The sequence below is a fragment of the Scardinius erythrophthalmus genome, assembly GCF_964197995.2.
Source record: "Scardinius erythrophthalmus genome assembly, chromosome: 11".
In the NCBI taxonomy this organism is placed as follows: domain Eukaryota; kingdom Metazoa; phylum Chordata; class Actinopteri; order Cypriniformes; family Leuciscidae; genus Scardinius; species Scardinius erythrophthalmus.
The window spans coordinates 36,708,222-36,735,729 of record NC_138231.1 but is presented as its reverse complement, the minus strand read 5'-3'; the positions used below and the strand labels follow the sequence as shown (position 1 = coordinate 36,735,729).

The following is a 27,508-nucleotide window of genomic DNA, read 5'->3' as shown; positions in this document are numbered from 1 at the left end:
AGATATAGTCTAAATCTTCAAATGAACCTCACTGGCTCCAGGTAAAAACTAAAATAAAAATTGTATAGTAAAAAAAAAAGTCAAATTGAGTGGAAAAAAGGAAAAATGCTAATGATTTACACAGATTTGTGTTTTCTGTTGCTAAACATTAAACATTAATATCTCTCAAAAATGTTATACCTTTTTTTTGTAATAAAAACATAAGATAAGATTGTGTTGTGAAGTCACATTTACCTTGTGGGATGAGCATATGTGGGAATACTAAGTTTATATATAAAAAGAAATATTTTAATCACATTACAGCATATACTCGAGCTCAAGAAATAAGCCAAAAATACATTTTCTGTTGGAACTGCTCACGATATGGTGGCACCAATCCTAGACTGACATGACACTGGACTTTAAACCATGACAGCCTGCAGATTCTTATTTAGGCCAGGGGCCTTTAACCTACCCCTGCTATTTTCAGCCACTGTGACCTTGCAGTTTAGGCAAAAAAGGGAAAATAAATATTAGCTTGAGACATTTTTAGTAAGAAGGTCCAGGGCAAATGCACTGATGGTATGAAGCCAATGTGGGCAACTAAGTCAATAAAGAATTTCGAGATATTTATTTAATAAAAACACACACATAATATGCTCCAGCTACACTGTACACAGGTACATAGATTGGAGGGATTAGCCTATGGGGTATAGTATTAAAGTAGGTTTAGCTTTATTTTAACTGTTGGATTGCCCCAGTTACTGGCACCCAAGTGAAATGCCTTTCTTTGGTCATCTATATGGGACAGTGTATTATATTGTGTAAACTTACAGTAAACCATTGACAGACGACTAACCTTCTTAAAGTAGGAGACTTACAACCTGTCTTTGAACGTCTGATAGTGGTCACATGACAAAAATAAAACACTTGAGAGCGAGGAATGGCCATGGCTTTGATCAACACAAATATTGCCAGTCAGTGCACTTTCACATCGATGAACATATTGCAGAGATCGGTAAGATTGCAAGAAACTTTCCTGAATTTCGAAAATCCAACAGGAAATCAGTGTAGTTACCTAATCTCCAAAAAAGGGACTGAAGTGGGACTGAAAGCCCTACTGGCTAATGATTAACATGTCTGTCAAATGTACTGTGTGAAGCCGTTGAAAGCATTCCAGACTCTACCTTCCACGAGAGAAAGCAACTGAATTACGAACAAGGAACATGCCCAACAGCCGCGGCTTCCACAACAGGTGAGAGACTATTTGTCTCTCTATTATAATACTATTTGACTATTTGTCGGACTATTTGTGTTTTTAATATATTTCATGCACATTTCTGTGCCTGGTAATCCTAAATTAAGTGTTTAAATTATGACATCTTGCATATATGAGCAAAGCAAATTATGGTTACGCTTTATTTTAAGGTGTCTTGTTACAGTGTAGCCTAAGTATTGAGTAAAATACATGTCCTTAATATAGGGTTAGTAACATAATTTACTTTTATTACTATTTCATGTAACGAGGACACTATAAAATAAAGTGTTACCCAAATTAATATAACAGACTTTGTTTGATATAAGGTTATATTTGAACCGTTTAATCATATCCAGCATCTCTTTAAAAGAGAGAGAAATATATATTATTAAACTTAGAAATGTATAATACTTTTGAAGCTATTCATGTATTATGATGAAGTGTTGTGTCCTGTGACTGCAGGTTAAGTGTGTTATGATATGTTGGGGCAATAAAAGGCTCCACACAGACACACTAAACACTATGATATCAGATTTCAACATGTCAGTCAAACTTTTTTCAGTCTAAAAGTCTCACATTTCTTAAATACATTCACATGGGATCATGTGCACACATGTTTTACAGACAATTTTGAATAATATAATACCTTTAAATATATATTTTTTTCATATCAAAAGCAAATGTTAGTTGTAAGGCTGCCTGATATTGCATGATCAAGTATGAGTAAAACACAGGTGTGTCAGACAGCTAAATTTAGATTTCGTACGTGCTCCTCCAGAGTCAGCCTATCCAAACTAGATAAATCGTGCAATAAATTTTGTAACAAAAAACAGGTTTTATCTTGAGATGAATAAATGTTTTTATTCTAATGAAGACAGTCCACCCAGAATTTCAAAAGAAAATCAGCTGTAATTAATTGTAATTCAACTCCTGATGCACACTTAATGATGACCTTTCAAACGCTATAGTCCTGCATTGTGATTTGAAGTCTTGAAGGAATTGGTGAACATAAACTCCATTGCATTTCAATAACTGCGTCTCTCACTTTTGAAGGTCCTCTCTACACTCAAAGATAAGGTGTCACGGTCAGCCACACAATCCTCACGTGAACAACAGAGAGGTGAATACATATTCATCTATTACGTATTTTTCTAATTAAATGCATAATTTCCAATTAGAAATGTGAATTTCAGTGTATTTCAATACAATACTACAAACTTAAACAATCCTAGAAATAAACTACATTTAAGTATTACTGTTTTTTTGTTGTTGTTGAGTATATACTGTAATCTCTAAATTATATACTTGCAGGATTTGCCTAAAATGTGGTTACCAGCTGGAAACAGGGATGTCCACTGCCCCGTGTGTTTACAGATCGCCAGTTATCCTGTAGAGACAAACTGTGGACATCTTTTCTGTGGTGCGTGTCAGCCAACTGCAAACTATATATCACTGCAAAAGAAACAATTATTTGGATCTCAGATGTTAGTGTTTCATAATGTTAATCATAACATGCTGGTTCACTTAAAGTGCTTTAGACTATAGTATCTGGGGCCAGTTGCTTAAACATAGCCATTATGTTAGCAGTTAGTCAAGGGGCAGTCAGTCTTACTAAATTAGACCAATCTACGTTTTCATGTAACTGACTCCAAAAAGTTATGAACAGACTAAAAGAAAAAAATTGGATGACTAACTTGTAAAACTAGCCTCTGGTCTACTGCGAGAGAGCAGATGGCGGTGGGCATTTACTACCCGGTCATGTGACTCTCCAGTGTTGTGTATGCTGTGTAATATTATACTGTTACCATAGTTACGAAAGCCATGCCTCTCACCTGACCCAGATCACATGAATACACTCAGAGAGGGACATTTTTTTGATTTACGTTAATAGCAAACTAAGGTTAATACAAAATTCAAAACATTGTACCATCACATTGTAATTCTCGCACCACTTTAAATAAGCTCAATAAAGAGACTGAAATAAAGAGCAGCAAAGATACAAGCCACAACAGGTCTACCTTTTTGATTCAAACAATTGTTCCAATATCTATTGTTCTTATTATTCTTCCTTCTAGTATTGCTATGGAAAATTTAATTTTTAAGGCATCTATCCAATACAAATACTCTAAACTATTGCAAATAAATACATTTCTGTTTGCCAAGAAGACAGTTTAATTAAGTAGGCCCAACTTAATTTGGGCCAATGTAATTGAGTTGGCCCAACTCAATTTAATTGGCCCAAATTGAGTTGGAGTATAAAGTCAAGTCAAGTCAAGTCAACTTTATTTATATAGCGCTTTTCACAATACAGATTGTATCAAAGCAGCTTCACAGTATTAAATAAAATAGTACATCAGTGTTTGTTTCTAGTGTAAAACGTCCACGTTCGGTAATGCTCATCAATAGTATTGTTGATTGATTAATTAAATTAAGTATCCCCAACTGAGCAAGCCAAAGGCAACGAATCATTAAAGGCCCTGAATCATTTTTCTGAGTGAAAAGGCACTAGTAATGGAGAGGCCAATGCTTATCTTTCTTCTGTCTCTTTCCCTCTCTAGCACCATGTCTGATATCTTACTGGAAACATTGCTCCTGGTTAGATGCCATCAACTGTCCTTTGTGCAGACAGACGGTAAGAGATTTCTTCTCAAAAAGATGAGATAGATAAACCTCTCATCGTATTTGGTGTCTTTTATTATATAGACAACCACTAAAATAAAAGGGTTATCTTTATTCTTTATACTCAGGTGAATAAGATATGCCGTCTCTTCAGCGAGAACAGAGCGGACTGTAAAGAGAGAGAAGTGCTGAGACATGTCAGAGACTATAACAAGCGCTACTCTGGAGCACCAAGACAGGTAAATACTTAATCAGAGCATGTTCCGTTTCACTCTACAAAAACATACATATAAATGTCATATAAACGCTACAATGCGATTGTAGTAGCTCTGCATTATCCATCATGTAATCGGACTACAGCCAGCCTCTGCGTACTGCGCATGCTGTAAAGGACAGGTGATAGTTTACTTAAACAACTTAATTATACAACCTTTCTTTTTTGTTGACAAGATCGTGCCGCTCCCAGTAAATCAATGCAATGACCATTACTACTTCCCAGCAGAGTTTATCATTTTATTTGCTATGGACTATATCACATCACCACACCTATTTCGGTTCCTGATGCCTCAAAGGTTGTGAAACCACAGGCCAGGAAAGATGACAGTAGGATGGCACTCACGGATATGTTTTTATTGTTCAGACACACGTCACACACTGATATCACACGTGCTAGGTCATATGCTGCAATATGATCATCTTTTTCTTTCTAGGTTAAGGACTACCTGTGTGATACACCTCTCTTCCTGCTCTTGCTGGTGAGATGGCTGGGGAACATGGGCGGCCTGGTGTGGCTGTTTCTCTTGAGGGTGGCTGTGTGTGGATTTGGTGCTGCCATGTCCTTGGCCTCCCCATTGGAGACTCTTCCTGGGCCGTTGAGCAGTGTGCTGGGCACCCTGGATGATTTTGTAGTGGTCTTCCTTCTGCTCATCTCTATTCTTAACATCAACCAACAGATGGGGCCACAGAGGACAGGAACGCGCTCAGTCACACAGGGTGTGCTGACCGACGCCTTGTAGAGGACAGCGATAATGTGCTTACTAGCATGTTGAAATGACACTAATCAACCTTGTTGGCAAAGGTTAACCGTGTTATGACCTGCTGCACTTTGGTCTTAATGAACATGGAGTTCGGATGTTATAAAACCAGGCAATTTTAAGTGTTTTATTAAAAACAGATTGTACATAATAAATGTAATGTGCTTTTGTAAATATTCATGTTTCTAATAAATACTTATTTATATATATTTTTTGTTTAATCGCTTAACTTTCACACAAGGGAAACCCAGAGATGACACAGAAACATTTAATCAAGATGGTTTTAATACTTTGAAAGCGTTTGTAGTATTTTCTCTCTATAGCTTTTTTTCAGTGGAATGTTAACCATTTTCTGGAATGTATATTTTGGATTTTTAAAATAAAAAATGGTGACAATCGGCCATTGCATTTTTATTATATCTTAATGCAATTAAAATTGCCCATTATGTATTAAGACATGCATATGTTGAGGCATTAGTTTTCAGCAGGAATCTGCATGTTAATTCTACCAAAGTACATACATACAATAAACCAGATCTGAATTATAAATATGTATGAATGTAAGATTTCCAAACGTCAGTCCAAGATCATTCAAAATTCTCTAATAACTCTCCAAGTATTAATGAGTTGACTAGTCTGCCTATTTGTCTATCATCTATCACAAATGTACAGTAGCATATCTCTAGGAGTTCTGACACCAGACTGCTGCATTACGGAACATGCTAAGCCACGGTGAGGGTTCCAGTGATCTGCGGAGGTGGCGAGGGGCCCAAGCCCACTGCCAGCCCAGCACGGCCCTCTCCGGATGGGGCATCATTGCCAGGTGGCGGCCATCTGCAGAGCAGATGCCTGCCACACCTTGTGCGGAACCATTGGGGTTCATGGGATAGATTTCAGTAGGGGTGCCCGAGTCATCCACATAACGCAGAGGAGCCAAAGAGGCGCTGGTCAGCTTCTGCTGAGCCTCGGGAGAACTAAACTGCATCAGACCTGTGGAACAAAAGAGAGGTGTTTTTAAACGTCACACAACAGGAACAACACACACTGCAGAGTTTTAGCCTTTGTTAATACGTAGATTATAAGCAGAAATGATGCCTCCCAAAAAATGAAAAATGGTCTCGGACTTTTGGACCCCACTAACAGAAGAAGTAAATGCACCTGTCAAGTTCAGTGTTACAATGGACAGATTTCTAACCTTCTCCATGAGCGACCCAAACACCCAGAGCAGAGCCCTCCATTCCCTTAAGCATGATGGCAGGAGAGGGCAGGATGCCCACACTCACAAATCTTGATTCGAACCGGCCAGACTTGTTATGGGTCAGAGTAACATCAGAACCTGCAATTGAAATAATAATATTAAAAAAAAAAAATCTAATATTAAACAAACTATAAAATAATAAATAAATATATATATATATATATATATATATATATATATATATATATATATATATTATAAAAATATAAAATAAATAAATACATTTAATTTATAATAAAAAACAAAATACAGTGAAAGTGTTTAGAGAAAAGAAAGTGAGGAAATTCTTGAGGCTGTGATTGCCATTTATACATTATATGGATGAGACTTAAAGTTTTCTCTCTCACCTCCATCCTCTCTTTCACCCACCCAGCCCAGCAAAGCCAGAAGCTGACACCCGTTACACACTCCTAGACTCAGCGTGTCTTTACGGTTGCGGAAGCGCTCAAACTCCTCACGAGCCTTGGGGTTAAAGGTCACTGTTGCAGCCCACCCTGATTAATAAGAAAAAGTCAAAGCATCTGATCCTCAGCTGGAGAACAAGTGCCAACAAACACTCAATTTCAGTATGCAGAGTGGCAAGGCCAGTATAAAATGACCTACGAGTCGATTTTCGCAAATCTAAAGCCATTGAAACGGTCAATGGTGGGGATGCTTGTTATAATATAGCAGAACTATCATACAGTTCAGCAGTGATATGTAAGAGTGCTGCAACATGCAATAGTGTGATTTTCACCTTTAGCTGACCCCAGCACATCTGCATAGCTGAAACCACCCACAAACACCACGGCTCGGAAGGGGTCAAGGGTCGTGGAGCCTGAGCACAGGTCCTGCATTGTGACATCCCACACCTACAAACGGAAAAAAAGCCCAAATAAATCAAACTCAGTCTTGATAACAGTTAACACTGAACATTGTGCAAGAAAACAAGCAGCATTTGTGGTATTAGTGAACAAACATAATGCTAAAAGCTTCATTTTATTGTAAAATTGGTGGTTAATTGTATAAAACAGAGTGTGGTATTTATGCATACGCTATAATAACATGTATAGGGCTATGTTAATGCATTTAAATACTTGCACACATGATGCTTATGTTTCAAAGCAACTGAAAATCATAAATTTATTTTCTTGTTTTATTTTTACAAATATTTTTTCACAAAAAATGATCAAAAATACAGTAAAAACAGCAATATTACTACAAGAATAACTGTTTTCTATTTTAATGTAATTTACTCCTGTGATGGCTGAATTTTTTGCATTATTACTCCAGTTTTTAGTGTCACATGATCCTTCAGAAATCATTCTAATATGCTGATTTGGTGCTCAAGAAACATTTCTTATTATCAATGTTAAAGTTATTCAACAGCATAGCTATCATTTTTTGGTGTTTATGTGCACCTTTACCTCGAATCCAGCCATGAACAGAGAAGCGGACATCTCTCTGTCTCCATTACTGCCTTCCTCTCTCACAACAGCTACGCAAGGTTTCCCTGAAGCTAAAGCACAATCCAAATATCTTAATATACAGGTCAAGTATGAATAAAGGAAAGATACATGATTGTGAAACGGGTCCATGGTCTCACCAAGCTCTTTACTGATGGGTGTTTGGGAGGGGTCAAAGGTGAGTTTGAGGTATGGCTGTGTGCGAGCAGCAAGCCCTTCTTCTTCTGCTTGGACACACAGTGGATTAGCCTGCAGTCGCTCCAGCTGAAAACTTGTGCTTTCCCATACCGCCCTAAGTGTGGGTAGACGCTCATCCAGCACTTCCTGTCCACGCAGACTCACTCTGACCTACAAGACAGTATGGAAAAGTAATCAGCGGTTATTGATCACTCTCCCCTGCACATCACTTAATCATTGAAGTATAATAATATCCAATTGGACTCCATTAATCTCACCTTGGCATCAGGTCCAAAACCAGAAGTTGTGCCAATTCTGTGACACAAGAGACCAGCATCTGTGAATCTCTGACAGACACTCGATGCATTGCTCTCGCACACCTCCAAAACCAGACCAAGCTCCTCTGAAAAAAGAGCCTCCATCACTGAAAGAGAGGAATGGGAAGAGATATGTATATAGCCACGTTTCCACCCTAGCGGCAAATTTAATCTTGTGAAAAATATGAATATAGCAAAAAATTATTGCGAATAAAGCAGCACTTCTCCCCTGTGTGCTCAAGAGAACAAAACCATCACTTTTGGAGAAGTGTTGTTATTTTTAAATAGACTAAAACTATAAAATAGCTGAAATAGAATCAAATGTAAATATTACATAAATTAAAGTAAAAAAGCATTAAAATGACTAAAACTGAAAGAAATTAAAGCTCAACAGAAATATTTTTAAAAAGAAACTAGTCAAATAAAATGACTAAAACAAACTAATTTTAAAATACAAATGTTAATATAATAATTTATTTAGATTTTTAATGCAATGCCTTACCTAGGATTAAAATCACAAACAAATAGGACGTTTACCATTTCACAAGAAACTACATTTAAAATGTTAATAAATACTATAATAGTATATAAATAATACTAAAATATCACTTTTCCAGATAAACGAGTGAGTGTATATATTTTCTTGTGCATTTTGGAAGTTTTATTCACAATTTGGTGTTTCCATGCAGACTGTAATAAAAATGTGGAAGTAAAACAGCTTATGATGGATGGCACAAGTATCTTTAACAAAAAAGCTTGAGCTTTTTCCAAAACATAAATCATATTTTTATTACCAACCGTCAACGCCTTCTAAAGGCAAGTCCACCTCCATCCCATGATTTCCTGCAAAGGCCATCTCCAGCAGACAGGAAATGAGCCCTCCATCACTGACATCATGTCCTGCAGTCAGCAGTCGATCTGCAATATAAAATTTACATCAACAGATTGTACATAGATAAGATGCTGCTGCACATCAACAAATACAGGCAGCAGAGTTTGGGAGCAGTAAACACTGTTTCTAGATCAGTTAATGGATGTTTTTTTTAACAGCTTAGCTGCATCTACTGTATAGAAGAAGAATGGTGCTGTTAATGTATCAATATATAAAGCACATACTGACCCTGAATCAATGTCTGTGTGGTGTTGAAGCAAGCAGAGAGCTTGTCTGGCTGATCCAGATCCGGACTGCAGTCTCCGAGTTGCCCATAACACTGAGCTAAAGCAGAGCCGCCCAGCCTGTATTTACCTGAGCTCACAGGCACATACAGAAGCACACCTGAGAAAGAAAGAGAGAGTGTGTGAAAGATGTACACAATGGTGATCTGTTTTTGATATGAGAGGTAAAAAGTGGTAAAGATTCACAAAGTCCTAACCTTTGTCATCAGGGTTTTCCAGGTCAGGGGTCACAGTAGCTGTGATATCAGGACACACAGCATACACTGAGATAACCAAAGAGCCTAAAACACAAGGAGAGTAGTTTGATGTGCGACATAAAAAAACATACAGGCAATATCTCACCTAGCATTATACAAAGGTAAGCACTATGCACAGGTAAATGTCTGGTTGAGTATTTAATATACAATATACTAGTGATAATATAATATACTAGAGAACTCAGCTAGTAAAAACTACAGTAGCTGTAAATTACGTAAATTAAATATGGTTTTCTCACTGAATCCCTCACCTAAATCACGCAGTTAACACTGAATGCATTGGGTCGATGTGATGAGAGATGATGGCATGTGCTTTCAGATGCATCCAAGTAAAATATTTTAATGAAATATTTTTTAGTTCTTACTGGTATATTTGGTTATTTGAGTCATAATACAAAATATATATTACATTTTATTTCTAATGTAGATATATTACATTATGTTTAATAATATATAGACAAAACTTTTTAAAAGTTTGGGGTTGGTAAGAGTTTTTTTGTTGTTGAAAAATACAGTAAAAAACAGTAATATTATCAAATATTATTACAATTTAAAAGAACTGTTTTCTATTTTGAAAGGGAATTCATTCATGTGATGGCAAGGTTGGATTTTCAGCAGTTTTCTGTGTCACATGATCATCTTTGATCAATGTAAAAAAACAAAACAAAAAAAAAACATTTATTTGAAATAGAAATCTCTTGTGACATTATAAATGTCTTTACTTTAGTGTCCTTCCTGAATAAAAGTATTAATTTCTTAAAAAAAATAAAAAAATTCTTACTGAACCTAAACTTTTGCTTGGTGTATATAAAATACATACATGTCATACCTGTTCTAATTGCATTTTAAATGGCGACATGCACAAGACAGATACCTGGGGCCTTAACCGTTTCTCCACTGACACGTGCAGCCATGCTAAGTGAATCTTTTCCCCCATCCACGGCCACTCCCAGCTGACCCATGACCTCACACATGGCCTGGCAAGCCTCCCAAAGACTCGCTCCCTCTCCTGGCAGCTTAGCAGCCCACATCCAGTTACCACTGCACTTTACATCCTGTGAAGATATGCACAGATATCTTTGGAAGACAAGTGTATGTGTGTGTGTGTTTCAAATTACATGCTGTCACTTAACATGTAAAAAAAAATGCACATGAGTTTATTCACCTTGAGAGCAGTCACTCTTGCAAACACCAGGTTAGTGAGAGCTTCTCCCACAGCCATTCGAGCCCCAGCTGCCGGTGACACCAGCCCTTTGATTGGCTGTTCGCCTATCGCTGTGGCTGCACCCTGGAGGCTGAACGGAGACAGGGCAACAACAGCTACGTCAGCCAGTGGAGTGTGAAGAGGACCTACACACTGTTGCTGAGCAATCAGACCAGTCACAGACCGATCAACCTGGAACAGAGGGGTTTCATTTCATTTTAATTCATGTCTGTCAATTAAAAATGCTGACATTTCTATAAATGCAATGGTCTTTTTTTATTATTTTGAAATGCCTTTAAATTAGATCAGACAATTAACTAATTGAGTCAATATTTAAAATAAATTATTCAATTACTGAATATATTTAAATGTAATTAATAAAAAAATAAATTACATTAAAGATGGCAAGATAACAAATTCAAATGTCTGGATGTACAAAGGAGTATATAAATAAGTACCACTGCAATAGACAACCTGGAAAAAGTCATATATTATTATACATGTGCTAAAGAGGGAGTGTTATACCTTGTTGGTGAGGTAGCGCTTGCTGGCCACAGCAGGCAGCCGCAAAACTCTCTGTAGAGCAGGAAGAACAGAGAGACCCGCAGGAAGAGAGAGAGGCTGCAGAGTCACAGCCATGTGATCCAATACAAACTCCTGAAAAGAGACAGTTGACACATGTAGTACTGACTTGAGCAGTGAGTGACTTTTACATACTCATAAGTAAACAATTAAACATGTTTAATGTGAAAAACAAGGGTGTCCCTAGGACACGAGCTGCAATACTGAAATACTGCTGAACCCCAGTTTAATTACTCAAAAATCCTTGTCTTTCAATGGATATTACTGTATAATGACCTGAGAATCATTTTCCCTGACTATATTTCAGCAATCACGTTGTGTTTTCAATGTGCTGTTAAGATTCAGATGATGCTAGATTCCTGAATTAATTACTTCATGAAATCTTGCATCATTTGTCAGCAATGAAGCAGATCTTAACTGTGCATGTAGCTTGTGAATAGGTAAAGACAAGTGATATCCTATATCCCGTTTTGAAAAATGGGGGCACTTTTTTGATAGGGGGGTCTATGCCCCAGTAATAATTAAATGCTAGAAACGCTCCTGGTGATAAATAAAGATTAAAAAATTATAAATCCAGAAATTAATCCAGATTTCAAAGTCTGGACCCTGCATTTCAAAAATCAGCCAAGAGAGGGTGCACTCTACCACAATTTCTATTTTTCTTCTTCTTCAGCATAGCTATTAATTAAAGGGGAGGTAAAAAGGCATACAAGCAGCTCTATGTTTAGTAGAGATTAATCAACAAAATAGATAGTTTTTGCACCTTCTGTGGCATCTTTCCCAGGACCCAATCCAGCTCCAGATCCACAGGGCTCCGCCCACTGTCAAGCTCATCGGTCTGTTTACACAGGTCATCCACCAGCACGATCTATAGAGCAATTTATGCACATAATCAGAAAGTATCAAGAAGTGTCCAAAACTACAAAAATGCACTCACCTTGCCATCACCAGTTATCTTGCCAACAAAGTCAACAGGACACTTCTCCCTCTGACACACACTCTCGAGGAAGCTCCGGTCAGAGGGGCGGAGCAACAGAGCGTTACTCTCCTGATACTCCGCCCCCCACAGCTCCAAAACACTGAGGGTGGGGTCACCTCTCTGAGCATCAGGGCAAAATATGTATGTGAATGATATGAAACACTTTGACATTAAAATCAAGATACAGATGTTTTGATGAAATCTCACCTTAAACTTGCTAGTATAGATAATGGCACCAGCAGGCTCACTCAGCTCCTTTAACACGTTACCTACACAAATAACATGGTGTTTTTGAAGTCTAGGCTTCAGGAGAGAGCATATCTTATTTTTTGACCCCTACCATTTCCTCCAGCACCCTGGTCATGAATGCTGCAGATGGGGTTTCCTTCCATTCGCTCTAGACAGGCCCTGAGAGCCCGGTTCATCTTTTGCTCCATTTCAGCGTCTCCTCTCTGAACTGCTCCAAGATCCCTGGCACTGGAGTTATCACCTTGAACCTACAATAATACACACACATGCACACATTAAGTTGCATCATCGCACAGAATATGAATAATGATGCAATACACAAGCATGCCTTGTAAAGACAAAGAAAACACCTGCACTTTAGAGCAGCTAGTGAATTAATTTACTTAAAACATTTTGGTGTACCTGTACAGAAGAGGCAGCACCTCCGCCAACACCAATCCTATACACAGGACCTCCCATTTTCACCACCTCCATACCTGCCGAGGACAAGAGAAAAAAAAAAAAGAGAGGAATGAATAAAGAAAAAATAGCTATTTGTATACAGTAATGTTCAAAAGGTTGGGGTCAGTAATACTTTTTGAAAGAAATTAATACTTCTATTCAGCATGAATGCATTAAACTGACCAAAAGTGGCAGTAAAGACATTTAACATGTCCAAAAAGATTCCTATTTCAAATAAACACTGTTATTTTGAATTCATCAAACAATTCTGGAAAAAATGCATCATGTTTTACACTAAAATATTAAACAGCACTATTAAACTAATGTTTCTTGAGCACTAAATCAGCATATTAGATCAATTTCTGAAGGATCATGTGACACTGCAGACTGGAGTATGGCTGCCGAAAATTAAGCTTTGCCATCACAGGAATACATTTTAAAATATATTTAAAAGAAAAACAGCTATTTTAACTTGTAATAATATTTCATAATATTACTGTTTTACTGTATTTTTGATCAAATAAATGCAGCCTTGGTAAGCGTAAGAGAAAAAAAAACATTAAAAACACTTGCGGACCCTAAACTTTTTGTATATAAATGTCTTAAAGGGTTAGTTCACCCAAAAATGAAAATTCTGTCAGTAATTACTCACCCTCATGTTGTTCCAACCCCGTAAGACCTTCGTTCATCTTCGGAACACAAATTAAGATATTTTTGATGAAATCTGAGAGCTGGATCACTCCTCCTGCAGGCTTATGGACACCTTAACTTGCTGGCCCAGAAAATGTATTAAAGACATTGTTAATATAGTCCAAGTGACTCTAGTGGCTCAATCTTAAGTTTATAAAGCGACGAGAATACTTTTTGTGCGCAAAAACAAACAAAAATAACGACTTTATTCCACTTTTCATTTCCTTCTCTCTGGACCTCGAGTCTTTTCACGTAGTGTTTAAGCGTAGCGCGTCTGTGTTGCACGTCACCACGTAGGCTCACTATTGGTCGACGCTGGTCATGTGTGTGATACGCGGTGACGTGCACAGACGCGCTACGCTTAAACACTATGTGAAAAGACTCGAGGTCCAGAGAGAAGGAAATGAAAAGTGGAATAAAGTCGTTATTTTTGTTTGTTTTTGCGCACAAAAAGTATTCTCGTCGCTTTATAAACTTAAGATTGAGCCACTGGAGTCACTTGGACTATATTAACAATGTCTTTAATACATTTTCTGGGCCAGCAAGTTAAGGTGTCCATAAGCCTATGGAGGAGTGATCCAGCTATCAGATTTCATCAAAAATATCTTAATTTGTGTTCCGAAGATGAACGAAAGTCTTACGGGGTTGGAACAACATGAGGATGAGTAATAACTGACAGAATTTTCATTTTTGGGTGAACTAACCCTTTAATGTTTTCTTTAATACCATTATTATTTATTAAGATTTTATTGAGGAAAACATACATGTACTACACCTCAAATCCAACAGCAATTGTTTATATTATAATGGTTATATTTCTTTTCTCTTTTTGACTCTGCTTTTGTTGTGTGCATTGATGCTTTGGCAATATTTTATATTTAACAACCAAGCTAATAAAATATGTTGAAACTGACTATGAGAGAAGGAATAAAGAAAGATGCCAATGTAGGAGGATTTAAAAATATGATGGTGCATCAGGTGTCTCTTTTTTCTTATGTACCTGGTGCAGCTTGTTCTTTCTCCACGTGCTGGTCCTCAATAGAGCCCAGCCCACCACTGAACATGATTGGTTTGATCCACTCCCGACGTTCGCCGTTAGCCAAACGCATTCCAAAGGAACGAGCAAAGCCTTAATAGGAAAGAAAATAACAAATTAAGAGCTGTAAATCCAAGCCAAAAACCACAAATAAGCATATGACTACTGTTCTGCTAGATTTCACCTGCTAGAACTGGCTCCCCAAACTTATTGCCATAGTCAGAGGCTCCATCACTGGCCTCTATGGCCACCTGTAGTGGAGGAGCAAAGCTGGATGGGTACTCCAACCCTTCCTCCTCCCACGGGAGCTCAAAACCTGAGAAGAGAGAAGATCCTGGTATGTGGAAGTGTGCTCACAAAACAAAATATGGAAGGCTGAGACTGTGAGCTGAGTTTAAAGGGCACTATTCAACTAAGTGGTAGAGGTTCATTCTTGAAACAGAACAAATGTATTAATAGCTTACCTGGGATGTGCAGGTTACCAAAGCAGTACCCAGCAGTGCCTGCGATCACATGACCACCCTTTCCAGCGCTCTGCACATCTCTGATTCGCCCACCAGTACCTGTGGTGGCACCGCTGAATGGAGCAACCCCTGGATGTAATAAGAGCATTTTATGACTCAAACATGAGCCACAGTATTGTTATTTTTAACTAAAACCACAAAAAATATTGCCCTGTAGGGGTGAGAAACACCAGAGGGCTCACGATACGATATCATCACGATTCTTAAGCCACAATGCGATATTATTGATGATTTTAAACATTTTGTGATACTGCAATTGGGATTTTTCAAATGCATTTTTTTTTCAAAAGTCCCCAAACGAAAAAAAATAAATTTACATTTCTTTTCAATTATGTTTCTTCACATTTATATCGTTTTACGAAAACACATACATATGCAATTAACAGACACTTAAATGCGTCCAAAATGGAAGCAAGATGGTGCTATGGGGTTATTTTCATTGTGAAATAATCTACACAATAATAAGAGAGTTTGATTTCAAAAGAGCATAACCGCTGTCAGGGAATGATGATGCAGGCTGTTTTAAGCATAGACATATACATAGATTCCTCATTACCGGCTGTTTCTATGGGCCGCTATACGTAAGCTGTACGCCACACTTGAAAGCAAGTTGACTGTCTGCAAATGTATTTATTTAGATAAATGTATGGATCTCTATATATGCAATAGACTTCAGCAGATTAATTTCATAGGATTTAGACGAAGACATTAGCTAACACGCCATTAAAAAGCTACCGTAGGTTAAACCGGTAATGTTGAGTTAATGCATATTAAAAAAACAAAGACAACTGCACCTGTGAAAGGTTATCCCATTCTTCGGAAATTAAAATCTCAACGGTTTTTACAAGTAGAGACTGGGCAATGTTATGGCATCTTGGAAAAACTCATTGATTTTTTACTGTGAGTGACGACAGCATCTGGAATGTTGACCGTTCCAAAATCAACGAGTCTGGAGCGGTCAAATGTGGCATCTACGTAACGTATACACGTCTATGGTTTTAAGTATCCTTCTTCACCCTCTCATTGCATTAGACACCTTTTACTGCTGCTGCTGTCCATTGTCTGTTAATCGTGTTGTATTATGAACAAGCACACTGGTAATGTAGATTTGATGTTATGTGGATAGCTACTTTGATTCCAATTGCGTTTTGTTGTATCGCAGCGTGCAGCTAGCTTGCCATCAACCATACCACTAAAATGTCCATGTCGAATCAACAAATTCATTTAGCTTTCACTGTGTGGTCTTGTTCAGAAATATGCAAGAACATGCTTCCTTTACACACAGTTCACTGCGTGTGTCCAAGAAAAAAGAGAGGGAGATGCGGTAGCGCTAATTTACTTCTGTTTGTGAACTTACAGTCTGAAGGAAAGATTTCAAATTATTATTATTTCCTGCATGCCAAATTTAAGTCATTAAAGATTATTATTATTATCAATACTGAAATGAAATAAATTACAGCTAAATAGAAATATATATATATATATAAAAAAAACACCAAATGAAAACTGAACAAACATAAATAAAAACTAATTTAAGACATTAAAAAAATACTGTAATGGCATATAAATGAAAAATTTAGCATTACTCAATTTATAAGTAATATTTTGCTTACTGATCATGGTTTGAGTAATAGCTATTTTATTCTCATTAAAATTAATTTAGGTTGGCCTCTACACGTGTGAAAAAGCGAGCATATTAAATGTGTATAGGATCAGACCAGTGGGGAAGTTGTGAGTCTCTGCAGTGAAGATGACGTGTCTGGTAGCATGTCGGGCTTCATAGGGACTGGCCTGAGCAGGGTTTGTGGGATACATGCACTCCAGCTCCATGCCTTTAATACCACTACAAACACACAAGCACCACATATTGAGACTTCCTGCTAAAGTGCCATTCAAACGGGTTGACATTTACAGTGAAGCATCTAACCTGCTGTTGTCACAGAATTTGATGACATTGTTCTGGTTACTATGGTGCTGAGTGCCCATAATGAGGCCGAAGAGCGTCTCCTTCTGCTCTTCTCCATCGATGATCATCCGCCCTCGGAAGAACCAATGGCGGCTGTGCTCACTGCAGGACAAACAGGGCATGAAGGCTTAATTTTTCATGCTATTGCAGATAAAAAAAACACCCTTTCCTTTGGGGTTTATTCTCTGGAGAACACACACACCTGTTGGACTGAGCCAGATCAAAGCATTCTACACTGGTGGGATTCCTTTTCACTCTCTGGAAGAGTGCAGTGTAGTAGTCCAGATCCCAAGAGTCAAACGCCAACCCTGTTCATACAAGCAGCGAGACAAACAAACAGACAGCAATCAGATAAACATGAAATGAAGAAAAAGATGATCAGAAACAAATACAAGACCAAAAGAAAACCTGCTAAACTGAACCTTTGCTAAGCATCCTTTGGATACTGTTGCTAACTCAGACAAGCTTAAATTACAGAACGTCATATAGGAGCATAATCACAAGTCACAACATTAGCATAATTGAACAAAACTGCTCCTATTCACTTTTGTTCTATGAATGCTTACTTATTAACGCTTAAGTTAATAACATAAAAAAACACCATGGGTAACATTTATCACTATTATTAATGACTATTATAAGGGTAATATCAGTAAAACTGGATTTGAACAGACAGATGGATGGTAAACTTACACTATTGTTCAAAAGTTTAGGGTTGGTTTAAGTTTTGGTTTAAGATTTTTTAAGTTTTATGAAACAAGTCTCTTATGTTCAACAAGGCTGCATTTATTTGATCAACAATACATTAAAAACAGTAATATTGTGAAATATTATTACAATTTAAAATAACTGTTTTCTATATTAAAATATTTTCAAATGTAATTTATTCCTGTGATGGCAAAGCTGAATTTTCAGCATCATTACTCCAGTCTTCAGTGTCACATGATCCTTCCGAAATCATTCTAACATGCTGATTTGCTGCACAACAAATTCTTATTAATGTATACATTTCTTATTATTGTTGAAAACAGTTATGCTGCTTCATATTTTTGTGGAAAGCGTGATACATTTTTAATAAAGATAAATAAAGGCTCAGTGTGACCATTAAAAAAATCTATTTGACCTGATTTATGACCTGTTTTATTTCTAACTCAGTAGGCCTTCACTAATCTCTGATGCAGACACAGTGAGCTTTGTTGTAATCCACCGGCTCACTTTGTCTCTCTTACAGTCATCCATTCTCTCCCTTCACACACCTCGTGATCTAATCAATTAGGCTCCCCTTATCTTGTGACATCTACTCTTCCTCTAATCATGTTAAGTGTCATGTGACCTTAAAATGCTGGATGATTATGTGCAGAAGACAGAGTTGATCTCATCACTGAGTACTGACAACACACACACTTTTTAGGCATTTGACTGAATCCCAATTCAAATACTCGGTATCTTTACTATATATGCATTATTTTCATTTTCATGTAATGATACTAGTTAGTTTTATATCCTTGCACTTGTACTATAATGATGGAATGGTAAGTAGATGGCATTGAATGGTTACTCTAATAGTTAACGGAAATGGGAATTTTAATTTTCCATATTTTTCTCTTCTGTTAACTGGCCAATTAGCTGATGCTAAAGGCCAAGTATAGGCTGATTAATCTGCCTCTCACTAGGTAATACCATGGTACTCTAAGCTACTTCAAAAAATATATGGGATGTAAAAAAAAAACTAAACAAAAAAAAAAACCCAAAGGAAATTATCATTATCAAGTTACTTTTATACTAGTGGAAATGAGGTACAGACTCCAAACACGTCTCTTACCAAGTTCATCATTGGCCTTCTCCAAGGCAGTACGACCTTTTCCCAGAATGTCCACCTCAAACACTTCCTGTGGCTGAATATCAACGGCGAATGATGTGATTGGCTGAGGGTAAACACATTCGGTCATACTGTCATACAAGCAGCAAATCAGTCTCTCCATCTCTTCGCCCTTCATTACTCCAGTATGTCCTTCCTGGGGCTAGATGGGGATGAGAAAAGAGAGCTTTTAATCAAAACAGGTGGAAAGAACTCACTGAAACGAAAAGCTATTTAAAGCTATTCTCCTGACCTTGATGAGATGCCTACGGGAGAGCTCCACTCTCGTCACCTGGTTCAGACCCGCACTTCGGCAGATGGACACGGCATTGGTTGACCAAGCAGTGGAAAAGTTCAACCTACAATGGTTAAGATATAATTGAAAGATGTGATATAAGTTGTATCAAAGTATACAAAGCCAAACCATCAAGATAAAACAGTGGCAGAGGTTACCTGGGTCCAATCTCCACCAGTCGTGTCCCATCCGCTGGTTTTAGAGTGGGTTCCTCTGACAGACAGACAGAATAAGGGGGACTAAACAACCAGCGCAAAATACCTTTCTGCTCCATGTTTAAAGAGTCAGAGCCTGAGAGAGAAAAAGAAGCAGATGAAGAGAAGACAAATAAGAGGAGAGACACAGTTGGGATTCAGTTGGGGTTTATCTAACAAAACTTAAACTAAATTGTGCTAGATAAAATTTGTTTAATAATTTATGAACTCTGCAACATTGCCATTGTTATTGAACTGAATTGTATCAACATTGAACAGACTTGAGCTGAATAAAGACACTATTACCTTCTATAGAGCTGTTCATAGCTGGATTTAGTTTGCTTCATAAAAATGAGGTAACACTATACAATAAGGTCCAATTAGTTAACATTAATTAATGCATTAACTAACATCAGCAAACAATTTGCAAGACATTTGTTACAGTATTTATTAATCTTTGTTAACTTGCTCATTGATAGCTCAGGTTAGCTCATGTCTATTAAATAATATGAACAGATTTTTTAATTGAATAATGTATAAGTAATTGTTGAAATTAAGATAAACTAAGATTAATAAATGCTCATTGTTAGTTGATGTTAACTAATATAGTTAAATGACGTAAAAAAATGGAATCTTATTGTAAAGTGTTACTACTAATGAACTTTGCAACACTGACACAGTCATTGAACTAAACTGAGCTGAGTAATGACACTTGTCTTTTTAGAGCTGCTTTACAGCTGAAATTGTATTTGCTTCATAACTAAAGAACAACAATCTGTATTGTATTGGTATATATAATTGCAAATTTACATGATAAAGAGCCACAAACTCATCACCATTTTATACTGTATTCTCTCACCGTCCAGCTCTACATTGTAGCAAAGCTCTGTTGTTATAGTAACATCAGGATGAAGTTGTGCGACCCTTCTTAGGACCCGGCCCTCTCTGGTCTCCTCTCTCCGGTAGAAGCGCACGACTGGCATGATCCTGACAGAAAAAGAGAGAGAGAGAGCATCCATAAGACTGTGCTTCAAACTACTTTCACTCTGCATACGGGGGCACACTGGCACAGTAGGGAAGCATTTCCTGACCTACCTTTAATTTCATTTATCAGCAATTAAAAAAATAAATAAATAAAAATTCTGCTCAGTCAGAAATCAAAAGATCAGAAAATGCTTTATTGCTTACACAAAAGGATTTTTTTTCTTGGTAATGAAGCTTACAGTGCACACATATAAAGACAACAACAAGACACATATTAACAAAATTATAGAATAAAAATATGAAAAAGTGTAAAGATGCAGGTTAAGTACTTAGAACATACATTTATAGTTATGAACATATTATGGATAATATGAACAAAAAGTGCATTTATTGCACATTTACTTATGAAAAAAGTTTTAGACTGCTAGTAATGTAGTAATGATCTTTTATGTGGAATGAGTATCAAGGGTTGAAGTCAGGGGTCAAACTGATCATTTGGGGGCTGCATCAGTCACAAGGCAGGCAATTACAACCTAGACAGGAGTCACCTATTAAGTTAAAAGAAAAGTGCTTTACATGTTAATGGGTTAGATTTAAGAAGGCAACTTCATTTAAATTACACGAATAAATGAATAATACCAAAACAAACACTCTCACACTATGCATTTTTAACAATAAGGAGTCATATATTAATGTTTAAGTACTGTCTCAACAGTGAGACAGTTGGTGTGGCGTACTAACAGCCTGATAATTATTTACAAACTTTTCGGTGCATATTATATCTCACAGACAGATAAAAGTAACGTTACTGTAATTGTAACTTAGCAAAACAATGTGTTATTGTTGTTACTTTTCTGCTTCAAAATGGTAAACAAGTCTCTTACTTTTCGGTTGCTCAAGAAGTCCGCTGGAAGACTCGTCAATGTTGACTCGTGATGAATCTGATGTTGACCACAGCAGAAGAGCAGAGCAAACAGATCCACGTGTGTCAGTGGGTTAAACACGAACCTTCCGCCAAAAGGATCATCCTCTATGCGCATGCGCATTTCCATATGGGTTTGATCGCATATGGTTTGAGCAGGTTATATCTTTTTATTTAGATTCACACAGTGTTATTAGTGTGTATATATTAGTTATATTTATTTCACGTTATGTTTAAATCGCCATAGTTTTAACATAAAATAATGAATTTACTGAATTCTGAACCGCATACTCTACGTACTTCTTTTATCTTATTTTTCTATTGCAGAAATAGTCAGAGTAAAAAAATTAAATAGTAAGAGTAGTATGCTAATATGCGGTTCCGAGTTCAGTAATACTGTATAATAATTTTTCAGTTTTCATATCATCAGCCATTCAGAGTAATCGTTGTTGAAATTAGACAGCCAATCAGAATGCTTCTTGTACACACTCCTCTGACTGTCAGAGGTCGAACATGGCGGCGTGCACAAGGAGGGCGAGTGAAATGATGGGCTTGCTACGAATTTTAAGAAATTTAACTCATAACGAACGTATGTTACTATGTTTTATATTCCCAGTTACAAAGTCAATGTTAGATGAGTAATAACAGAAGTGAAACGATCATTAAAACGGTCACCTGCTCAAGTAAATAAATCTGCAGTAGGCTAGTTTATAAGAGTTTACAGTACTATTTAATTAATGAAGCTATTTTGATAGCTTTAAGCTATAATGAAGTTAGCTATTACTAACACCTGAAATTATTAGTACATATACACGATACATCTTTTATTTCTAGGACTTTTGTCGACGTCTGTGATGAGGCTTGCTGCGGCGTCTGATGGACCTCCAAAATTCACCCCTCCGAGCAAACCTGTTATCATAGACAAAACACAGAAAGAAGCGTCTTTGCGACGGTATGTTCATTGTTGTTGAATAAGTGCATATGATTGTTTTGATTTATGGGATTTCAATATTAGGAGGGCTCAGCACTCAATGATTTAAAATATATATATATTTATTTTTTTTGTATACTAGGGTAGACATGAACAATACATTAGGTTCTACACCTATCAAGTCATTCCCTGAATACTGCATTAATTTATAATCATTTTAATTAACCAGCTGATATTCTTTAAGAATAAAGACTGTAATTGTCTAGATTAGCAAGAAAAAAAATTGAGACAAACCTGTATATTAAACCATTTTTATTTTAGGTACATTAAAACAGAACCCAACTCTATATTTCAAATGCATACAATGAATAGAGAGGAATTTGATGCAAGATTAAAAATTAATGCTGACAATTGGACATGTCAGAAAAGTTGCATGCCTTGATCAAACAGTATCAGGTTGTTTTATGTTTAAGATTACAGCTAATCTCACAGCATTAGCTGTAACATGGAGTTTGTAAGCCTATGAACAGTGTAGAAAAACTTAATACTGGCTTTTGGGTGATAGATAGATATGGAAAATCGTGGCCTTTAAGAATCGATTTTTGAAGCGACCACATTTAAAAAAATGATTAATCTAAAAATCTATTTTTTTTTGCCCAGCCCTTGTGGATAACATGGATAGTTTAGGGTTAGGGTTGCTAATGCTTTAGTTTAGTGGATAATATTTTTCACCTGGTGGAAACAAACACACTTTTAACATTAAAAATGACATGAAATTACCACTATAACCAGTAGACTGCAGCAGAGAACCACTCATTCGCTCATTTGCCATTTCTACACCCTTTTATAGTTCTTTTCAAGTGTTTTGCTTTTGGATTTATTATAAAATGAATAGTATAACACATTTTAGCAATTTTATTGCACTGAGCTGTGAAGAATAGCAAGAGTAGGAAAAGTCACAAAGTCTCATGCCATTTAGAAGAATGGAATTTCAAAAAATAAATAAGCCCAGATTTTATAGTGGATGGGGAAACTGTCTTGAATTGCTCCCGCATCATATTATTGCATTTATGAGAAAGAACTACACATCTAGTTATCAGATATCAATTACTACACATGTAGATGATATAAAAATCTATCAATAAATGTACACACATTGTCCTTTGCATTTGATGCTGCACTGCTATGAATTGAAGAACACGCTGAATAACGCAGATTAAATACGGGGATGAGCCGAAGCCTATCTTTGGTTTCATATTATAAGTTGTTAGATAATTTCTCCAATGATGCACCGTACGACAGCAGGTTAAGCAGTTAGTTGTCGTTCTATGGGAAATGCACCCCCTGATTGTTAGCAACATGTTTCGTGATTCAATTGCTTTACATGTTAAATGTCTGTGTAGGTTTTTGAGTCCAGAGTTCATCCCTCCTCGCCAGCGCACGAACCCTGTGAAGTTTTCCGTAGAGCGGAAAGACATGATACAGAGACGGAAAGTTCTCAACATTCCAGAGTTTTATGTTGGTAAGAAATGCTACTTTGATGTGTGCTTGATAACAGAAAAACATCCCTCTCTCTTCCTCCTTTAAATATTCTCTTTACCCTTTCATGTAGGCAGCATTTTAGCAGTGACCATGTCTGATCCTCACGCAAGCGGGAACCTGAATCGCTTCGTTGGAATCTGCACTCAGCGCTCTGGAAAAGGATTGGGTGCTACTTTCATACTTCGGAATGTGGTCGAGGGCCAGGGTAAAAAAAAAAAAAACCTGTAACAATTAATTTTACCTCAATATTTGTACTGGTTTCATTTTAATCGTGGTATCCACTAAACTTGGAATTTTGACTTTGCCATTTGCCATTTTGTCATGAATTTATTAGTAATAGGTTTTTATCTTCTGTAGGTGTGGAGATATGCTATGAGTTGTACAGTCCACGTATACGTAAGATTGAAGTGTTGAAGCTGGAGAAGAGACTGGATGACAATCTCATGTACTTGAGAGACGCTCTATCTGAGTACAGCACCTTCGACTTCAACATGCAACCTGTCCATTATGAGCTTACAGGAGATGTCCCAGTCAATCAGGTAAGACATTCCAGTAAAAGATTTCTGGAACATTCTGTAATGTTAAGTGTTTAACCACCAAATTTAGAAGGTTTTACATCTGTTTCTCTCTTTATCTTTTAGTTGAAAGTAAAAATGAAGCCAAAGCCTTGGTCTAAACGCTGGGAGCGTCCCAAGTTTAACATTCAGGGAATCCGCTTCGACCTATGTTTGACCCCTGAGATGATGGAGCATGCTCAGAAGTGGGGAGAACCGTGGAGAGAGTACGATATGCTGAAGGAGTATGACACATCCAGCCTAGAGAAGCAGATCTTCCAGGAGGTAGAGGAAAAGCTCAGCAAATAAGCAGTGCATAGAGACCACCTCCAGCCTGGACAGAGATAATCTTTGTGATGGGAAATAAGGCTGAGGTGACAACTTAAGATGCTGAAAGGACTGGTTCTGGGGTGTCCCTCAAAATGGTTTCTGGAAATACATTTAGATGACTTGGAGAGAAAAAAAAACATTGGAACTTTTCATCTCTCTATTTTAATGGAAATAATTTCTTTGCTATTTATCTTTTGTGCCAGCAATCAGTGTGTGCTAATGCAGTTTTGTATGCAGTGATACTGCTGTCTCTGACCAATAGAGGACAGCAGAGAACACTCAAATAAATGTAAACTGATATCTGAATAGTAAATAAAAAATCCTAAAAGATTATATCCTAATTCCGTACTTTAATGACATTGTGCAGAGTTGTTTCATGTAGTCTAATTTTGCATTTGCTCATAGTCTGAAAATAAGTTAGAATAAATTATACTTTAAAATGTTTGGTATGAAAAAAAACACTTATTCAGCATGGATGCATTAAACTGATCCGATAAATTGAAAGTAAAGACCTTTACGAAGTTACAAAAGTATTCTATTTCAAACAAATTCTGTTCTTTTGACCTTTCTATCCATCAAATAATACAGAAAAAAATCCACAAAATATTAAGTAACAAATGTTTTTAACATTGATAATAATAAGAAAGGTTTCTTGAGCACCAAATCAGCATATAAGAATGAACTCTTATTCAGTGCGGCGGCTGAAAATTTAGTTTTGTCTTCGCAGGATTCAGATTCATATATATATATATATATAAAATAGATAAAGGCAGCCTTAGAGCATAAGAGACTTCTTTCAAAAACATTTAAAATTCTCTCCGACCCCAAGCTTTTATGGTAATTCGTTCCTACATGGGATTCACAGTGTTTATTGAGAAACTGAGACTTAAAATAGATTATATAAGTACAGCTACCTGTTAATATGACCCAGTTATGTATATTAAAGTCTATGAAAAAGGACATAGTTACTCATTTATTCTACATGGTTTTGGACATTTGTATTATTCCACACAGCATAACTAAAACCAGGTCTGGCAGACCAGCAGACTTATATAGGCTGACTGGGTTAGTGTGTTTTTCAGCTAGGCGTTTTAATGTAAAATTCAGTTTTTGAAACAACACCTCAATGAACATCTCGCAACTGTCCAATTTTAACTGTCCTCATCCAACAAAGGTGTGGAGAGATTTTCATATCAGTGACTTCTAATGTCCAGGCGTGGTATTTCAATTCAAGCTCTTTGCTAGAATATGCATAATCCACATCGTGAACTTGTACCATTATTTTAGAACATGGTATTTTGTCCGAGCTCATCCGGAGCCGCTCGCGCTAATCCTCGCGCACATCTGTGCAAGATCTGTGGAGCGAGCGCGCGAAGCTCCGCCCATCCTGCTGTTGTGAGTGACGTCAGCCCTATCACTTGTGGATAGTGAACCGACGCCGCAGTCAGTCAGCGATCTGCAGTGAGCAGGTACTGCCGATCCTTCACCTGGATACCAAAACCACACATCGCCCGTTATCCAAGGAGATTTCCGGTTACCCTGGCGCTGTTTTTATGAAATCAAAATAACACTGTGTCTTTCTCTTTCGCGAAATGCACGGTAAGCATTTATATTTTGAGGTTCCCTGTAGGTTACTCTATTGTGATGCTTGCAATAAGGTCGTCGTCTGTCGTTAATGTTTAAAAATAGCTTTTCAATATATTTTATGATTAATGAGCAAATTTTAAAAGCTTAATCATTTTATGTTTAAGGAAAAAGCGCAGTTTCAGAACAAAAGCCCGTAACGTGTTGGAGAGAGAGCGGAATCGCTGCCATTGATTTCAATCACATAACGGACAAACTTGTTGTGCAGGTTGTGAACTTGTACAGCAACTCAATCCGTTTTAAGCTGCATAATAATCTGAAACATAAGAACTAGATCATTGTAAGTGTTTCCCAGCGGGCCGCTGAAAGTGTCGTCAGAGATGCAACACACCTGTCCCACTAGTGCACCTGCCTCCAGGATACCTGTGTACATCTACAGTGTCCCTCACCATCCAGCCTTGTTTTGATAACAGCTGGCTCATTCGTGTACTCAATCAACGTGTTTTATTGCATAGTTTTTGTTACAGAGATGACATACCAAGTAATTTATATTCAGGATTAAATTTACATTGCTTACTTATGCTTGGCACGTGTTATGAGGTTGGTTTGGAATGGTATTAAAAATGTATTAAATATAATATTGTATAGTATTAAAAATAGTATTGCAATAGTTAGGCAAAAAAAAATTTTTTTTTTTTGATGATTTATACATTTTTACTAGATGTTTATGATAAAGTTAGCCATTTCCACAATCTTTGCTTTAACAGTTTTATATATGTTTTGTGTTTCTGCATGTATTTGGTGTTCAATGTTAATTATTCTTATACATACCCCAGCCAACCCTGAAACCAATGTGCCAAACACCTCCGCTCTCACTTTACCTAAATTATGTCAAGCCAGGCATTGTAATAAATTACAGGCTTCATAATCTTGAATTCAAACTATTCAAATTATAACTCCATGATTTAATTTATGTATTTTAAAATGTATTTCACTAAAACATTTTTAGCTGGTTAATTTGTTTTGACAAAAAAAAAAAAAAAAAAAAACAGATTTTGACCTTTTAATGTCCTGATAATACCAATGATTTTAGGGTAATATTTTAAAATGAGGTCCGATTATA

The 27,508-nt window shown here is 36.8% G+C and overlaps 4 protein-coding genes across 4 annotated transcripts in view; 3 read left to right on the top strand and 1 right to left on the bottom strand.

Annotated features, from left to right (window-relative positions):
* Window positions 1–871: 871 nt before the first annotated feature.
* On the top strand, window positions 872–5,288 carry LOC308698614 (E3 ubiquitin-protein ligase RNF170). The gene is made up of 6 exons (XM_081378816.1): window positions 872–1,234; window positions 2,291–2,357; window positions 2,549–2,657; window positions 3,796–3,869; window positions 3,985–4,095; window positions 4,567–5,288. The coding sequence occupies exons 1-6, from the start codon at window positions 1,206–1,208 to the stop codon at window positions 4,870–4,872; spliced, it is 696 nt and encodes a 231-aa protein (XP_081234942.1). The 5' UTR covers window positions 872–1,205; the 3' UTR covers window positions 4,873–5,288.
* pfas (phosphoribosylformylglycinamidine synthase) lies at window positions 5,004–21,547 on the bottom strand. Its single transcript, XM_081377918.1, has 29 exons — window positions 21,407–21,547; window positions 20,398–20,525; window positions 19,503–19,635; window positions 19,303–19,408; window positions 19,014–19,212; window positions 17,394–17,499; window positions 17,153–17,293; window positions 16,944–17,068; window positions 15,166–15,294; window positions 14,886–15,017; window positions 14,666–14,794; window positions 12,937–13,010; window positions 12,626–12,782; window positions 12,493–12,554; window positions 12,244–12,405; window positions 12,070–12,174; window positions 11,250–11,381; window positions 10,686–10,916; window positions 10,395–10,575; window positions 9,461–9,544; window positions 9,208–9,363; window positions 8,886–9,005; window positions 8,049–8,194; window positions 7,734–7,941; window positions 7,555–7,646; window positions 6,885–6,999; window positions 6,496–6,642; window positions 6,086–6,226; window positions 5,004–5,880 (listed from the first exon to the last, which is right to left on the bottom strand). The coding sequence occupies exons 2-29, from the start codon at window positions 20,519–20,521 to the stop codon at window positions 5,573–5,575; spliced, it is 3,945 nt and encodes a 1,314-aa protein (XP_081234044.1). The 5' UTR covers window positions 20,522–20,525; window positions 21,407–21,547; the 3' UTR covers window positions 5,004–5,572.
* A 348-nt stretch (window positions 21,548–21,895) lies between these two features.
* Window positions 21,896–25,325, top strand: mrpl19 (mitochondrial ribosomal protein L19). Its single transcript, XM_081378410.1, has 6 exons — window positions 21,896–22,033; window positions 22,279–22,396; window positions 23,779–23,897; window positions 23,988–24,122; window positions 24,275–24,456; window positions 24,559–25,325. Exons 1-6 carry the CDS (start codon window positions 21,958–21,960, stop codon window positions 24,778–24,780), a joined length of 852 nt encoding a protein of 283 aa, XP_081234536.1. The 5' UTR covers window positions 21,896–21,957; the 3' UTR covers window positions 24,781–25,325.
* Window positions 25,326–26,202: 877 nt separating this feature from the next.
* Window positions 26,203–27,508, top strand: part of itsn2a (intersectin 2a) — a 51,651-nt gene continuing 50,345 nt past the window's right edge. Inside the window, exon 1 of the mRNA XM_081378535.1 lies at window positions 26,203–26,400. The gene's annotated coding sequence lies outside the window, so the exon portion shown is untranslated. The remainder of the gene's footprint in view (window positions 26,401–27,508) is intronic.

Coding starts and splice junctions, on each gene's coding strand:
- pfas (XM_081377918.1), bottom strand. CDS start 20,521: ATGCCAGTCGTGCGCTTCTACCGGAGAGAGGAGACCAGAGAGGGCCGG. Junction 19,636..20,397: donor CTACAATGTAGAGCTGGACG/GTGAGAGAATAC, acceptor TTTCTCTCTCAG/GCTCTGACTCTTTAAACATG. Junction 7,647..7,733: donor ACCCATCAGTAAAGAGCTTG/GTGAGACCATGG, acceptor ATTGTGCTTTAG/CTTCAGGGAAACCTTGCGTA.
- mrpl19 (XM_081378410.1), top strand. CDS start 21,958: ATGGCGGCGTGCACAAGGAGGGCGAGTGAAATGATGGGCTTGCTACGA. Junction 22,034..22,278: donor AAATTTAACTCATAACGAAC/GTATGTTACTAT, acceptor TTTTATTTCTAG/GACTTTTGTCGACGTCTGTG. Junction 24,457..24,558: donor GAGATGTCCCAGTCAATCAG/GTAAGACATTCC, acceptor TTTATCTTTTAG/TTGAAAGTAAAAATGAAGCC.
- LOC308698614 (XM_081378816.1), top strand. CDS start 1,206: ATGCCCAACAGCCGCGGCTTCCACAACAG. Junction 2,358..2,548: donor CTCACGTGAACAACAGAGAG/GTGAATACATAT, acceptor ATATACTTGCAG/GATTTGCCTAAAATGTGGTT. Junction 4,096..4,566: donor ACTCTGGAGCACCAAGACAG/GTAAATACTTAA, acceptor TTTTCTTTCTAG/GTTAAGGACTACCTGTGTGA.